The sequence below is a fragment of the Culex pipiens genome, chromosome 3 (genome assembly GCF_016801865.2).
Source record: "Culex pipiens pallens isolate TS chromosome 3, TS_CPP_V2, whole genome shotgun sequence".
NCBI classification, from domain to species: domain Eukaryota; kingdom Metazoa; phylum Arthropoda; class Insecta; order Diptera; family Culicidae; genus Culex; species Culex pipiens.
Genome location: NC_068939.1, coordinates 15,186,093 through 15,203,558, shown reverse-complemented (window position 1 = coordinate 15,203,558; position 17,466 = coordinate 15,186,093). Strand labels below are relative to the sequence as shown.

The following is a 17,466-nucleotide window of genomic DNA, read 5'->3' as shown; positions in this document are numbered from 1 at the left end:
CAACGAGTCGTCTCCAGACTGCGCACCGGCCATACCAGAGCGACTCACAACTTCGGAAACACTGCTAACTTTAAAAGACAGTGTCCAGAATGCGAAGAATACTGCTCAGTGGAACATCTACTTAGCATATGCCCCAGCACGGAACCGATTAGAGCTGCAAACGAAATCTCAACCAACGTCGACGAAGCTCTCGCCAACAACCCTACCGCCGAGGCCAGAATCATCGGCTTCTGCAAAGATTTTCGAATTTTTCACAATATTTAGTAAACCTCGTAAGAACAGGACACAGAACTAGACCGCCTATACGAAACTCCATCCATGAAAACCCAGTGGAACACCAGATATAACGGAGCGCCCCGGACCGGACGCCACAGCATACCCGGAACCGAAGGACAATCTCAGTTAATCTGGTGTGGCTGGATGAGGGACGGACAAGGGACCCAGATCCCATTCCCCTGCAGTACATGTTTACACCAGACCAAAACAGACATCAAATCTCCCGCACTCTAATCACCCACCAACACCAACTTAGTCATATTCTTGGAAAGAACCGAGAAAACATGGACGAAAGCTGCACTCTCGACGATAGCATTCCACCGAAATCCTGATGAAAATGAAATGTGAAATATTCTCCTAAAAAGGGGGGCCACTCTTTAAGAAGCCCTCTCACTCCTACCGAGCCGAACCAGCGTTTATGGCTGAAAGGCTCGTTAATAAAGATAACTAACTAACATAATTTTTGTATGAGCAGCTGACAAATTTCTATGGGAAATTATATGGACAAACTAATGATGAAAAATTGCTTCTTTGGGCATACCGTAGGCACCAAAAAAGTTTCAGGCGGATTAAAAAATACAAAAATTTAAATTAAAAAAAATACCGATTTCGTAGAGAGTTGCTCTGTAGATTCATTCTTAAATAAATTAATTCTATATTCTCCTCTCCTTCTTCCCCTTAATAATAGCGGTCCGCGCCGACCGGATGCGCGGCGGCCGGAACAAGTTCGGCCCCATGTACAAGCGCGACCGGGCGCGGAAGCTTCAAATCATGCGCCAGCGGCAGCTCGCCATCCAGGCACTTCGGGGGTCGATAGGCGGCGGCGTCGGCATCGGCCAGCTCGGCACGGCAGCGGACGGATCGTCACCGGCGGCGGCGGCGGCAGCGGCCGCGGCAGGTCTCCAGGGTCTCGACTACCACCAGTCGCCGTACTCGAGTATGCACATCAAGCAGGAAATCCAAATACCGCAGGTTCGTTCCCCGGTGACCATGACTCCGTCGATTTCGGTGCCCGACTTTCGGACCGAAAGTTTACATTTAATCGCACTTTCTTTTCTCTTTTTACTTCTTGTGTCCGTCCGTCTCTCACCAATCATCAAAATATTACACAAACACACTTACACACACCTGTCACTGTTGACGTCCTTCCGGTGTTACTGGCCGCGGGAACAAACAACGTGACACGACGCGTGATCCTAACCTTAAAAACATAAATTTTTCGTCACACCGTCTGTGTTCGCGTGTTCTGTTTTCTTGATCCTTCCCCGTTGCAGGTGTCCTCGTTGACGTCATCGCCGGACAGTTCGCCGAGTCCGATTGCGATCGCGCTTGGCCAGGTCAACCCGCAGACGACGATCTCGTTGAGCAGTGGCGTCGGTGGCAACGGAAGCAGCGGCGGAGGTGGCAGCAGTGGCGGCGTCGGCGGCGGAGGAGGAACGGGCGGCGGTGCGGGCAATGGTGGGGCAGGTTCCGGCGGTGCGGGCACCAACGGCGGCTCCAACTCGACGTCCACCGCCATCCAGAGCCAACTGTCCGAGTCGAAGCTATGGATGAGCGCCAACTCGACGACCGCCTCACCACACTCGCTAAGTCCCAAAACGTTCAGCTTCGACAGCGGCACCAACCCCACCAGCACCGCCGACAACCCAGCGGACACGTTAAGGCTAGTCTTCCGAACCATGACCGACCAACGTCCCCCACCCCCAAACGAACTTCTTTTAATAATTATTCTCTGTTCTTTCTCTTTTTCTCTTTACTTTCATCCCAACCTTCCCCCCCTCAAAATCGTGGCACATTTGGCAAAACTCTCTCTCTTTCTCTTCTCCCCAAAATCCTTCCCTGCAAAATTTATCGCGTTCCGGTTCCGTGGCTTCCGTCATATCTAGGGTCTCGCCGATGATACGCGACTTTGTGCAGTCCATCGACGGGGACGACCGGGAGTGGACGGCGTCCCTGTTTTCGCTGCTGCAGAACCAGTCGTACAACCAGTGCGAGGTCGACCTGTTCGAGCTGATGTGCAAGGTGCTGGACCAGAATCTGTTCTCGCAGGTCGACTGGGCGCGGAACACGATATTCTTCAAGGATTTGAAGGTAGGTTGGGAGGGGGCTTAGGGAAAACTGGGTATTTGACAAAAAATTATTTGGATTGCTCTTTTTCATTTTTGAACTAAGATATTGTTTTTTTTTTAATTCTTTTGGCATTTTGTTTAATCCGAAAAACATAAGCAATTTCCAATGGAACTTATCATCTACAGATTATTTAAAAAAAACATTTGGTACACTTTTTTACTCATCCGACTGATTTTTTTTAAAATAATTTCATATCCGGTTGGTCGCAGGGTTACTCACGTAATAACTATAAATTACCTATCTTACGATGAGTACGCTAAATTTGGTCTTGAAAAGTTTTATTAAAGTACAACACTTTTAGGAAATTTTCAATACATTGGAATTACAAGGTTCTGTAAAATCTGATCAAATTCTATCCAAAAATGTGTTATTTAAAAAATAATTGTGCACAGTGAATTTCCATTAGACAAATTATCGAATCAGCTATCTATTCTATTCAGTTTTTACAATATGGGTATAAAATGATCGGGATTTTTTCATACAGTTCGAAAGATATAACACATAATCTTGAAAATACTCAATATTTCCACAAAACTACGTAGTTTCGAAAAAAAAAATACTGCAAATTCAAGTTTTTTTTTTGCAATATAGGTATCAAATGATCGGCTTTTTTTCATACAATTCGATAGTAACAATATTTTTTGTGAAATACTCAAAATTTTCACAATACTACGTATTTTCAAAAAAATAACACTAAATATTTAAGTGTTTTACAATATGGGAATCAAATGATCGAGATTTTTTCATACATTTCGAAAGTAACAACACAATTGTTTGAAAATAGAAAAAAAAGTCACAAAACTTCGTATTTTTGGAAAAAAAAATTTCCTAGTTTCAAAAGTAAAATCATATTTTTTTTAAATCACTCGAAATTTTCACAAAACTACGTATTTAAAAAAAACTAATTTTAGTTTTTTACAAATAAAAAATCTGATTATTTGACTAATACCTAAATTTTGAGTATTTTTTTAAAAGAACGTAGTTCTGTGAACATTTTGAGTATCAAACATAACTGTCGAAATGTTTGAAAAATTCCCAATCATTTATTACCCCTTTAGAAAAAAAAACACAATTTTAGCATTTTTTCGAAAAGACGTTGTTTTGTAACAATTATGAGTAACTATCGAAATGTATGAAAAATTTCGATCATTTGATAGTAATGTTGTAAAATTCTGAAGTTATGAGCATTTTTTTTTTTTCAAAAATACGTAGTTTTGTAAAAAAAAGGTATTTCACGAAAACATATTGTTACCATCGAAATGTTAGAGAAATTTCCGATCATTTGTATTCAAATTTCCCATATTGTAAAGTATTCAAATTTTTAGTATTTAGTAGAAAATATGTAGCTTTGTAAAACAAATTTAGCACTTAAAAAAATAATGCCACCGATATGTTTGAAAAATTTCCGATCATTTGAAAATACGTAGTTTTGTGAAAATTTTGAGTATTTTCAAAAGTGTTTTACATTCGAATACATGAAAAAATCCCGATCACTTGATACCCATATTAAAAAAACTGAAATTTTTAGTATTTTTCTTAAAATACGTAGTTTTGTGAAAATTTTGAGTATTTTCAAAAATGTGTGTTATTACTTTCGAAATGTATGAAAAAATCCCGATCATTTGATACCCATACAGCAAAAACAATAATTTTGAGATTTTTTTTTCGAGAAAAAAATGGCATTTTCAAAATACATGAACATATGTGAATCTCTATTATGAAATCTTTTATCAAACTGAACTTCTCATTGAAAAAAAATTAAACAGTTAAATACTGAAAACAAGACAACTCAACATTGATTCAAAAATTCAATATCTAAATTAACAAATTTAAATGAGAACATGGTAAATTTGTTTTTAAACAAATTCCTTGGATATTTTTCTAAATTCTTTGAAAGAATAATAACAGTAATCATGTTTAAGCGTTCTTTGATTTCAAATAAAATTAAGAATACAGTTTAAAATTTAGTTATCTTTATCTTTTTGCCATTTCCAGTTGAAACGAAGTATCAAAAACTATAATTATAAATTATAAGTATTGTTAAAGTTTCGGTTATTTTTCTTTATAAACTAATTGTTTATGTTTCTACACTGAAACATTTTTTTTAGGAATTTGTTGTTAAGTTTCTGTTTTTTTTTTCAAAAATTGTTAATAGTTTGATTTTTTCAAATTCATTTAGTTTTTTTTTTCTGATGGTTGATATTTACTTTTTTATGAAGAGTTTTTTGTTTGAAATTTCATTCTTTCATTCATACTTTATATAAGAAATGGCTATTATTTGAGTTTCTGGAAAAGTCGGGAAAAAGTCGGGAATTTGAAAATGGGATTTGAGTGGTCACCCTGCTTTAATCCCATACACATTGAAAATGCGTAACTCTAGTCTCTACTGTCCAAATCTTTTTATTTTTCGAAATTTCTTGTTTTTCAGGAGGTAATTTTGTCCGACGAAAAACTATACTTCTCTTGTTTTAAGTTTTCTTTTTTTCCTTTTCAGTTATTTTGTATGCATTGAGCTTCACAGTATACAAAAAGGTTGAATTTTGCACGGTTGAAAATTTTATTCAATTTGAATATTATTTCATTTTTGAGTAATTCAATTTCACCTCCGTGTAAGCACGAGAGCAAGCAGCAGTCAAGTGCTCAGTGCTCCATCGTTTTTTCGATTTTTTTCACCGTAAATTACCGTGATCACCCGCGAGTTTGCTCCTGCAGCATGCCAAAGGCCGGCCGTGGCCGTGGCAGTTCGAGTACGGCCTCGAAAAACCCGCGAAGTTCATCTACCGGCCGAGTGCAAAAAGGTAAACAAACCAGCACCGTGTCGACCGCCATCGCGCAGGGGAGCGTGAGCGCAGAAGGCATCGACAAAAAGTATCTTCATCCGAGATCACCAGTGCGAACCCGTTCAGGTACTTCCGGTGCCACGACCAACACGTCAACATCCGCCAACATTCCCATCAGGAACGAGTTCCAGATGCTGAGCGACAACGAAGAAAACAACAACAACACCGACGGTAGCAGCACTACCGACGACGACGACGACGATCGTCGTGCACGGAAAAAAGTGCCGACGCCAAAAACGAACAATTCTCCAAAGGAACGTAGACCACCTCCAATTTTTGTTTTGGACACGTTGGTGGACGATATTGACGAGTTGCTGGAAGGCCTCGGATATTGTCTATAATCGGTAAGTCGTCAGTGCAAGTCTACACATTTGACACTAAGAACTTCGACCTGGTTGTGGAGAAATTGAAGGGTAAAAACTTCAAGTTCTACACATTCGACCCCGTGCAGAAGACAGCCGTTAAGGTCGTCTTGCAGGGGTACCAAGACCGCCCGATCTCCGACCTCAAGAAGGACCTCTCTGGTGCTGGAATAACGCCGCGTGACATAAAAGTCCTCTCACGGAAGACAACAGTCACAGGTACACACACACTGTACCTGTTGTACTTCGACCGCGGCACCGTCAAGATTCAAGACCTGCGATGAACTAAGGCGTTGGACGGGTTTTGGGTAAACTGGCGGTTCTACTCAAAGTACCCGTCGGACGCAGCACAATGCCACCGTTGCCAGAAATTCGGCCACGGCTCGCGGAACTGCAACCTCCCGCCCCGCTGCGTGAAGTGCGGTGAAACACACCTCTCTGTGGCGTGTGCACTGCCGTGCAAGGCGGACCTGGGGGACAAGGCAGAGCAAACCAAGGCGCGCATCAAGTGCGCCAACTGTGGAGGTAACCATACCAGCAACTACCGTGGATGCAGTGCACGAAAAAATTACCTCGAGGAGCAGGAAAAGAGGAAGAAGAAAGCAGCAGCGTCCCACCCTCCTCAGCGAAGTACGAGCGTAACCGTGCCGGCTGCTGGGCAGCGTACGGTTCCCGCGGACAACTCAGCATTCCCCCCTGGCTGGGGGCGATCGTTTGCCAGCGTGGTTGCTACCGGTAGCGGCAATGCGGCCCAGCAAGAAGTCACCGGGGAAGATCTCTTCACCCTGCCAGAGTTCTTTGCTCTCGCGGGGGAGATGATGTCGAGGTTTCGGAGCTGCCGTAACAAGGCGGAGCAATTTCTAGCCCTTGGGGAGCTGATGATCAAGCACATCTACAAAGGATAAAATACTGTGATTTAGTTATAAGCTCTTTCTCTTTCTTTCCCCTTTCCTTTGCAATTTTAGCAAGTTTTTTTTTTTAATTTTTCTTGCTCTTGTTAGTGCCATAGTTATAGAAATAATTGTTCCAAAATGGATTATGATGCAACACACAGCTGAAAGGAACTCCAAAACTCTGTTATGAATTGCAAAAGAACTGATTGTATCTTGATTATTCACCAATAAAACCGAATTGAAATTGTAATTCAATTTCACCTGTTTCTGATTTTAAATTAAATATTTTCTAATATGTTTTTCTACTGTGTTTAGTTTTTGTTTTCTATTCGAAATTTTTGGCCTATTCTATTTGCTCAAATCGGTATGTTTTGCCTACTAGCTGTTTTTCAAAATTTTTAATTTATCATGCTGTCATTCAAAATTGTTATTCTTAAAAATTGTTAATTTTTAAATAAATATTTTAATCATTAGTTCTTCAGTCGTTTTGACATAAAATGTAAGGCATGTTTATTTAAAATACTGCCAAAGTTGACCCCAGAAAATAATTTTTTTAAACATAAGTAAAATCAAGTAACGCTAGATTTATTTTCAAATTTAAGATTTATACTTTCCAATGCTTTTTAAATTCAAAATTTGTAGAAAATTAAAAAAAATATATTTGACGGAAAGCAAAAAAAAATTGATGAAAGGCTAAAAAAATAAACTTTTCAGCACTGAACTGGGTGCTTTTAAAAAGATGAACTTTTCAGCAGTTGTATCAAAAATTAATACTTTTCAATAGTTTAAACGGTGTTCGACTAAAAATTTCACTCAGCACGGACATTTGACTTAAAATTTCGATCAAATGGTGTTCTTTGGAATTGCAACTCGTTGCATAAACTACTATTAGATGTTTAGATATTTTGACGATCTGCTACTAACAAATTATTCAACGATTTGCAATTGAGCATTATCATAAACAAATCAAACTTATACTCAAAACAAATTGCAAATTTCCTTCGACACCCCGCAAAACATTATGACGTGTAGTTACTTGCACCCTTTTTTCCAATCCACTTCCCAACATCGCATAAATTGCAGGCCCCGACCGTGTATGAGTGTATATTATTTCCACTTTCGGCTCAAATCGCGTCATTTTTTACCAAGTTCGTTATTCACTGCCAATGCAAAGAGTTGTGAGTGTGCGCGCCGCGCGCTCCGCCAGATTGCATTGCCGACTTCAACTTCGGCTCAGCCGCGCTCGGTTCGGCTCAACTTGGCAAGTAGGTCAGCAATTGAAATCGAGAGTGCTGGTCAGTGTGTGTTGTTGTTCAGTTTACACTTTTTTTTTGTTCTTGTTTCTGTTTGGAGTTTGAGTTTTTTTTTCACCCGACGATCCTTCCCCTCCCATTCATTCATTCTAGCGCACGCTGAGTGACGCTGAGAACTTTAAGTGGAAGTTTGTAATTTGCTGCCATCTCTGTGTGTTGGTTGGTGGTCAGCGCAATGCAATTTGTAATTTAAACGCGATTGGAATGTTTTGGTGTGGTCAGTTTTGGGGTTTGCGCGCACCCACATCCACCGCTTTGAAGTGTTGTAGGGTTGGGTTCGCCGAGTATGGGAGAAAAATAAAGTTTATAAAGTTTATGAGTGTTGCACTTTGTTTTATTTTTCCCCCTGTAATGTTTTGCGACACGACAGCGGGGGGCGCGCGATGTTGCGAATGAATGAATGAATGAGCGCGCGCGCTTAAGTCGTGTAAAGATAATGGAAAACGGCAGGAATTATGAGGTTAGGTGTCACAAGGCTGAGTCCAAACTGGAATAAACCAGAGTATAAATTCTCCACATAGCTTTCAACCAAGCTATAAATGTTCTGAGAGAATATGTGCATGAATACAGTCCAGGCTCGATTATACGAAGTTCAATTATCTGATGGTTTGTATAGGACTTCGGATATTCGAATCATGGGTAAAATCAAAATTTATTTATTTTTTTACTTTAACATCAAATTCAAGTTCTGCGACCTCATTTTGGTTAAAATTGAAAAGTTTTCCTATTAAAATCCAAAATGCATTTTTTTTTTTTCAATATTTCATCATCGCAATTTTGGCTGCATCGTTAATCTTATCAATTATATATCATTTTAGTAGTTTAGGGGAAATACACGAGTTCGACAACCCTTTTCTTATAAAATCACAGAAAATCTGAAGGCAAAAAATTCTGCTGAAATTATGAATTTTCAAGAAATAAACTTGAACAATCGTTTGTAAACTATTAATGAGTGCACAGTTAAACAAAGTTTTATTCTGGAAAGAAGAAAAATTTAATGGTTGAATATTATACCTCTATTATTTTACCTTTTTCCGATGTCAATCCGAATATGTAAAAATTACACATGAAAAAAAATTAAAATTCACGTATTTTCAAACACATAAACCCTGTTCACAATACTTGTTGATATGTTACATTGAAAGTTTTAAATGCATGTAATATGTTAATGTATGCATTTTGTTTCAATATTTGTGTTTTTTTTTCTTTTCAAATAGTGCTTTTAAATCAAAGTGAGGAAATTCTTATACATAATGACTAAAAATAATAAGTATTATTGAATAAACTAATCTTACTCCAATCATATCGATTTTCTAATAACTTATATTGCGTTTATTTTTCTCATCAAATGAAAAAAAAGTAAATCGACAAGAATGTAAGAGGTTGGTTTTGGGCACACACTTAAACTTTTTTTTTTAATTTGTTTTAAGTGCATTAAAGTATATATTTTCAACTATTATCAAAATTAATTTGAAAATATTTGGTTGTATCATTGCCGAGATATAGCCATTTCAAGTTAGCAGTTTCAAAAAACGGGTGCCACGATATCTCCACACTGCTTTGACCAAATCGGCTCAAAATTTTGGTGAAGCCTCGTTAAACTGGTCCTGTGTGCATGACGAAGCCCGATTTTCAAAAAGTTTGTTTGAAAAAAAGATAAAAATATTTTTATGTTTTTCATATAAAAAATCGCCAGTTTTTGATTTTTGTATTTTTTTTAAAGCAAAATTTCAAAATCGGGCTTCGTCATGCACACGGGATATGTCTTGCAAGTCTTCATCTCAAATTTCAGCCAATTTGGTCCATCCCATCTCGAGATATCGTGGCACCCGTAAATCAACTCGGTGTTCAGAGAAAAACGCTCACAAAGTTCGACAGTTCGCTTTAAGCATGGCAAAATTTTGAAAGTAAATCGTCTCTTACTCAGTTTAATCATGAGATATCTTCATGAAACTTTCAGGAGTGATTGAAAATTATCTTTTAAGTAGATTTATAAAATTTTCTGAAATATTAAATTTTTGATTTCCAACTGTATGTAACCCCTTAAGTTTGGTAAGGCCAATACAAACATGAAATTTAATCATTTTTTAATTTATTATATTTTTTTTATTATCTGATAGAAAAGAATTTAATTTTTATAAATGCTTTTTTTGCTTTAATATTTATATAATTAATTTTTTGTTTCATGTATTTTTTTGTGTTTTTTTTTAATAAAATATAATGTCTTACCAATAATTAACAAATTTCTAAAGTTCTAAAAAAATATTAAAACATGGTAAAATGTATACTTTTGCGTACTTACTTTTTTCAAAATACGCAAAAAGAGGCGCTTTTAATATTAGGCCGATGCAAATATTTTTCAAAGTTTTCGTCCATCGGCTCTGGCAAAAAAATATAAATATCTAAACAACAAGCCATACTTTCAACATTTCCTTGGAAAAAGTGTTTTAAAATGCATTTTACACTAGTTCAGTTGTTTTGCAATCATTAGTTTTCAAAAAATGTATGATTTGACGAAAACAAAAATTTTAGCGAAAAAAAACATTTTACGCTAATAAATATCAAATTTTTTCAAAAATTTAAAACATTTTTAAATCAACCCAAACATGCTTAAAAATGATTCTAAACGCAGGGGAATGCATTTTAAATTGATTTCAGCTGATTGCATTTTAACTTCCATTGAAATTTTGAAGCTTAAAAGAAAACGGAAAATTATGGACATTACTTTTAAAAAATAAAAAAGGTGAATTTTTCAGATTAAATCAAACTTTCAGTTGCTATTTGTTGAAAACATACTTTAGATTTTTGTCCACTAAACACAACAAAAAACAAATCAAAAATCAAAACGTACGGATTTTAGGAAATTGATTTTTTGTTAAATAAAATTATTCATAAAATCGGCAGTTAAGTTTTTCGTAGAACAAAACATGCTAAAAATGTCCTTCTAAACACGGGGAAAAATAAAAGAATAGGCAGTAGAAAGTTTACTTTTAAAATAACTTGTGGAGTAGTAATCCATGATTGCTAAAACTAGATCAGTTGCGAATAGGTCACAGTCATTGACCACCAACGGCGCCCGCCATGTCAGTTTGTAGATCTCGATTTTATAGAACCGGAATGTTAGTATGCACAGGCTGCTACTAGGGTTAAAACTGACTTGTTTTTTTTATATTTGAAATAAAAAGGGATATTCAAGAGTAAATTTTCAAAACATCCTATGAGTCATGGGTTTCCTATGCAGATAGGACCTTTTGAAAATTTAATCTAGAATTTATAAAAATATTTTCAATCATACTGATTAGGTTATATGTTTAAATCAACTTTTTATTTATTAAAAAATTAATTGTTTTCAGTTGAAACATTTTATTCACAAACAAAACCTAATTTCAAATTCAGTAGTTCAATTGCAATCGGTGCTTTAACAAAGCTTCAAAGAATTACAAACAACAGAGAGGCAGCTTTTTTTATTGAGAGAGGCTGCAACGCAAAAAAAGCCCTTCAGTCACGTTTCGTTCGAGACCGAACTGGAAAAGTCCTTCGAGAGAGGAGGTGCCTACTATGATGTGGCTTTAGTGTGCACTGACGGAGAACACAAAAAAGACGAAGAAGAACAAGCAACAATAATGAGAAAAGAAAACGAATTCGATCACAAGCACACACACAGTAGTATGATGCGTACTTGAAACACTAATTCACACTTCAATCATAAAGAAGGGGGGAAGGGGGTGGTAACTTGGAAGAGGGTTGATCAGGCAATCGAGAAAAAAAGAGACGGGCACCAACAAAGAATATCGTCGAACAAACAATAACAGCTCACTTCGATCGCGTTTTGTCCCTTTAAGTTCCTTCTATCAGCCTTTTATTAACTTTTCTTATTTAATCATTTAATTTATTTGGAATTTTGCACTTATTTTTGTGAATGTTTGTTTTTTTCTTTATTTTTATTAAATGTTACTTAAAGGTTATCTGCCACCCCCTTCTTAGCTTTCGTCTCACAAAGAAAAAGATGTCTGACGACTGACTGAAAGGGGGTTGTTTTTCTGCTTCTACCTCTTCTTCGTCTTCTTCTTCTTCTCACACTCTCGTGTCGTTGTTGGGGTTGGTTCGGCGTGGCAGCGGCGGCGTGCGAACAAATCATGCTTAATTTACATCAATCACTTGACCATGGCCCAGATTTGGACCAGATCTTGTTGTTGTTGCTGCTCTTTGCTAGAGTTGTCTTTCGTTCGTGTTCGTCATCGGGTTGGTATTTTTTTTTTTTTGCCTCTTCGGTTGAAGCGATATTTGTGCATACGCGTTAATGAACACGCTCTGTAGGCCTTTCCAGCGAGAAATACTACGAATTGTGATGGAACAAAATATTGTTTTTTGTTTCGATGATCCAATATGGCAACGCTGTTGGCACTTTTTTGTTGTTGTCTTATGCTGGTTGAAATTTGGCTTAATTTTAGGGCTTGAAATGGCGTGCCAGTACATAAATAGTATGATTTCGTTGACATGTTAAGACAATGGTTTTGTTATTTTATCCTCATTGACTGAGTTATTTTGTGTCTAATTTTGATTTAAACAAATTGAGCATGATAATGCACTGTAACACTTTTGGCATTTACACGATAATTAATTTTACATATCTTTTAAATTATACCTATGTTTGATAAACATTTAATAAAGAAAATAAAACTCTTCAAATTGCCACCCACATCGTCCAGATCTGCAACCGGATGTCTCGGTTTCGTCGCTTGTCGTCCTGGTTTATTAATAAATAAGCAGAAAGAACATCATTCTTTGCAACTAATGGGGCCAATAATGTCATCATCATAAGTCCCAGAGTTGTACTCACACACACATACTTCCAAGCGGTGCATGATCGCATAAATCTTGGCCCAGACAGACATGTCAAGGTTACATTACTGCTGTCTGACGCCGGTGATTCTTCATTTACTTATATAAAAGCAAGAAAAATTTAACAAAATTGATAAAATTAATCAACGAAGTGTTTTAAATTTCCTTACACGCTTTAAGTACAGACACTATTTCAATCTATCTATTAACTTAAAAGTTTTTGTTTAAGGCTCAGTTGATGTTATCTGTTTTAGTAAATAATTTATTTAAGGTTGCGTCTCCAAAAGTTTTACAATTTTATGCGACAAATAAAAAAAATCGAGCTCAATATCCAAAACACTGAGGCAAATACTATATCAAAATTCTAACTCTCTACAATCCTTAAAAAATACCTTTTCCAGACACTGGTAGAGTCAGTCAAATTTTCAAATTAAAATTAAGATTTTTTTCCAGAATTGGATGAAATTTTGTGGTTTTTTAAATTGAAGCCTGTCTAGAGGGTTTATAAAGCTTTCCAGGCCCAGTGGAAAAAATATAATTTAACCCAAAAATGACGAACTTCTCGTCACAGTGTCCTGATGCAAACAATGATCGAGCTCGAGCTGTAACAGCCCTGCAAAGTATGTCGGCTGACATATCGGGTGGTCAGTCAAAAAAACCAGCTAGAAGTCGCCTGACAAGAAACTTTTGCTAGAAAGAGATAGGAAACCTGATGCAAACAAACCTCCAGCTGTAATGTAAACATACTTTGAATGTGTTGGTAAATTTCTTACTAGTAAGCCTTATACATATTCGGTACAAAATTGCAAATTATTTTGAAAATGTGAAAAATTGGCTTGTATTTTGTCTTTTTTTGATCAAAATGCTCGAAAATTCAAAAATGTCTAAACAATATATTTGACTGACAATGGGAAAATAAACGTTAAATAATTAAGGTTTTTTAATTAATTTTTCAATTTTTTCTGTAGGTTTCGATCCACGTAGCCTAGTGGTAACGCTTCAGCCACATAAGCGGTAGATCGGGGTTCAAATCCCGGCTCGGACCAACACGACTTGGTGACCTTTTCTCTACTGGATTCGTTTGCTTAGTAAACTTTTCTTTATCTTTTAATTACTTTTGAAAAAATATGTTCCCTAAAAACTTAAAACAATTTATTTTGGAACAAGATCAATTCAAATTTTATTTGAAGTTTTTGTCTTTTATTGCTAATAATAAAAAAGTTCAAGGAAGAGGAAACATGTAAAATAACTTTGAAATTATAAAAATTTAAAAAACATTCCAGAACTTCAACATTTCAGTGGAAAAGTGGCTGGAGAATGCATTATACATTATTAGGGTTAGTGAAATTTCACGATTTCGCAGACAGCGTGAAATCCCGGAAATCCCGTGAAATTTTATGTTTGTGTGAAAATGTAATGATTTTTCTCAAAATAATTTATCAAACTCAAAAAGGAATAAAAATAATCTTATGAACTACTGTAGAATTAAGCGAGTGAATACCCTGGTTCAATTACTAATACAGGGTTAGTGATTTTTGACGATTTCGTGGACGGCGTGAAATTCGTGAAATTTATCAATTTTCTCAATTTTTTTTAAATAGCAGCTTAATAAATATTTCATCCAAAAAGACTATTTAATTAAATTTCATTAGTTTTCAATTAAAAAGCTTAAATATATATGTGTGTCAAGTTGGTATGAACCATTTGAAGAAATGTTCAGAGTTTTGAATTTTATTAGAATGCAACTAAATTAAGTAATATTTTCATTCACGGTATTAAAAATTTCACTGCTATTTCATTTGAAAGGTATAGTTTTGAAAGAAATTAATTCAAAATAAAATGAAGAGTATAGTTCATCTTTAGAATCACATTTTAAAAACAAATCATTTTTTGTGGGCCTGTTCAATTTTAACTATATGTGTTTATTTGGGTGGATGATTCCCGTGAAAGTTAAAAAATACTACTTTTTTGTTTTCATTTCTCATTTAGAATAAAAATTTCGATTTTCTTAAAAATTAAATTATTTTTGCAAATTGATTTTGAATTTAGTTTTTGAAAAGTGTTTAATGGGCTAAACGTCGCAGAAAATTCAATTTATTTTACTCATTCTGACTGAACAAGTTTGTTAAAATTTGCTTTGATATGAAATTCAATAAAATGTAAAATTATATAACAGAAAACATTTTAGCATTATAAGTCGAATATTATAAGAGCAGTTCAGTAAATGAGAATACTCGTGCCCTACATTTTGTTTCAAAATATATAAATATAGAGCCCATCCATAAACCTGGAGGATTTGTTTGTGTTGCATTAAAATTTAGTGAAGATTTTTTTAGTTTATTGAAGATTTTTTTTTTTGAAGAATAATATATAGTGAAGCATAAAACGTAGTTTCTGTGATTTAAACAAAGGATTTTCAGAGTTATTTTAACATTTTTCAAGTTCCGCGAAATTTGCGAGAAATGTGGTGTTTTGAAATTGAGGTCCCCTTGAAATTTGCAATTTTCGAGCGTGAAAAATCACTAAGCCTGTACATTATAGTACAGTTCGTTTGGAATCATTAGTTTTCAAAAACTCTATGTTTTAAAGAAAACTTTTTTTTTGCAAAACATAAACTTTTTACAGTGCGTACATCGAAAAATCACTAAAGTTGAAAATATTTTAAACAAACTAAAACATGTAAAAAATAATCATGCACAAAGGGAAATGCATTTTAAATTGTTTTAAGCTGATTGCACTCAACATTTCGTTGAAATTTGAGGTATTTTGAAAAAAATGAACCCTGAATTCTGGCTCGAATTTGAAGGGGAAGATAAAAACTTTGAAAAATATTCGCAACAGCCATATTAATTGAAGAAAATATGCAATATCATCTATCTAATCTTTCATGTTTTTGTTTAATATGATGTTCGATTTATGTATTGCTATTTGTTTCAAATTTGTTTGGTGCGTTATACATACAGACTATGAAATTAATTTTCAATATTGGAAAATAAGCACTTGCGTTGGTTGACACAAATTTTAATTATGATTTACAGTTAAATATTACTCACATATACCGATGCTCTTCATTCGATAAAGTGTTATCTTCTAAACAAATAACTTCAATTTTCATTTATTTTTTTAAGAGTGAATTTTAATTTCCCCTGGTTTAAAAAACATTCAGACTCCTTATAAAATTTGCTTCAAATTTTCGAACACATTAGTATTTTTTAACAAAACAAAAAAAATGGTAATTTTTTACATTATAAAAATTCAAACTTAAACACGTTTATTTGCAGAACAATTTGAGAAAAAGAAGTCCTGCCATAAATCATCACCATCAAAAAGCCGATTAAATAACGAACCAAAAAGAATTAGGTTAAACAGACACACAAACACGTCCCAAACACACACATTCGCTCGCAATCGATCCAATTACATAATGGGAACGCCGGCTGATGCCAACTTTGAATGAGTGTGTGTATGTGTTTGCGTTGTGAACCAATTGCCAAGTGCAGACTTGTGTTGGGGCACCGGAAGTGGGTTACGCAAAAAAAAATCGCAACAAATTTAAAAACTCTTTTAAAGTGCGCGATAAGAACAGTTGCAAAACGAGAAAAAACTACAGGCAAAATTTTGAAACAATCGCCTGTGTGTTGTGTGCTTGATTTATGATTTGCAATCATAAAGTATTTCGCACAACTTGAAACAATTTAATGTGGTTCAGGGCACCGAGAAGGTCTAATTGGCCTTTATTTCCATGTTTGTGTACCTAAACTAAACGGCTTAATGGCAAGCAAAAAAAAAAGAACTTAAAATGCGTGTACAACTTGAGCCGGCATTTTTTGTTTGTGCATTCGGAAATCGTGTTGCATTTGGCGTTTACACACATCAAACACACACACTCAGACAGTTGGTTCAGCCAGACAAAGCCTGCGACTTACTAACTTAGTGACTGACTAACTGACTGCACTTCACTAGAGTAGTCCAGCTGCTCGAAGGGGGTTATGGTAATTTGAAGCGCCAGGGTACAACAACAACAAAAAATGTGAGTGCGTGTGTGACAGTTATTGTTTACTATTTGTTTTCGTTGGTAAAGAATAAAATGTGCCTAATGACCTGCGCTGGTGCCGGTTGTGTGAACCTTTTTTGAATTGCAGAACAGATTTGGAAATTATGACGAGCGTATTAATATTAATATGTGAAGCAAAGTTGAAACAAATTTGACTGATATTATATTTTTCAAACAAAATGTCGCTTAAAATTCATTAATGGCTTTAAAAAACATGAAAATTTTACAGTAAATTGATTTTTATTTATTCAAATGAAACCGAACATGTTCTGAAATATTAAATATTCTCGTTTGCAGTTAACTAGAACATAGCAAAATAATTCTTAGATATCATTCTTAAGCACAAATTCTGCCAAATTGTTTCTAATGCAAACAATAATTAAATTCAATGGCGATCAAAACATAATACACCCAACCGGCGGTCGCATGATTGTGATGCATGACGGCATGAAAGTATATCAGAATCTGCATGAAAACTGTCCTCATGCATTTTTTGCGATATAGGGGTATGACATTTTTGCCCGTTACCGATAATTATCAACATTACCGACGGCTTTTTGGTTGTATTTCACAAAAAAAACCCTTAACAGAACGGGGTTTGAACCACCAACTTCTTGGTTATAGATTCGACACGCTACCACCGCGCCATGGACACGAGTGAAAGAGCACCAACATAATCTTCTCTTTGGAGTGTTGCTCGGGGACGGGCCAGCATTATATGTATTGGTGAGAACTGCAGATCTTTGACATGTTTAC

At 35.6% G+C, this 17,466-nt stretch overlaps 1 protein-coding gene across 3 annotated transcripts in view; it reads left to right on the top strand.

The window, feature by feature from the left end:
• The window catches only part of LOC120418025 (nuclear hormone receptor FTZ-F1), a 277,913-nt gene that overhangs the window by 249,405 nt on the left and 11,042 nt on the right, over positions 1-17,466 (top strand). For all 3 annotated transcript variants that reach the window (XM_052710822.1, XM_039580272.2, XM_039580269.2), the window contains 3 exons: positions 965-1,248; positions 1,551-1,939; positions 2,163-2,367. In XM_052710822.1, coding sequence (XP_052566782.1) covers positions 965-1,248; positions 1,551-1,939; positions 2,163-2,367 — 878 coding nt within the window. The remainder of the gene's footprint in view (positions 1-964; positions 1,249-1,550; positions 1,940-2,162; positions 2,368-17,466) is intronic.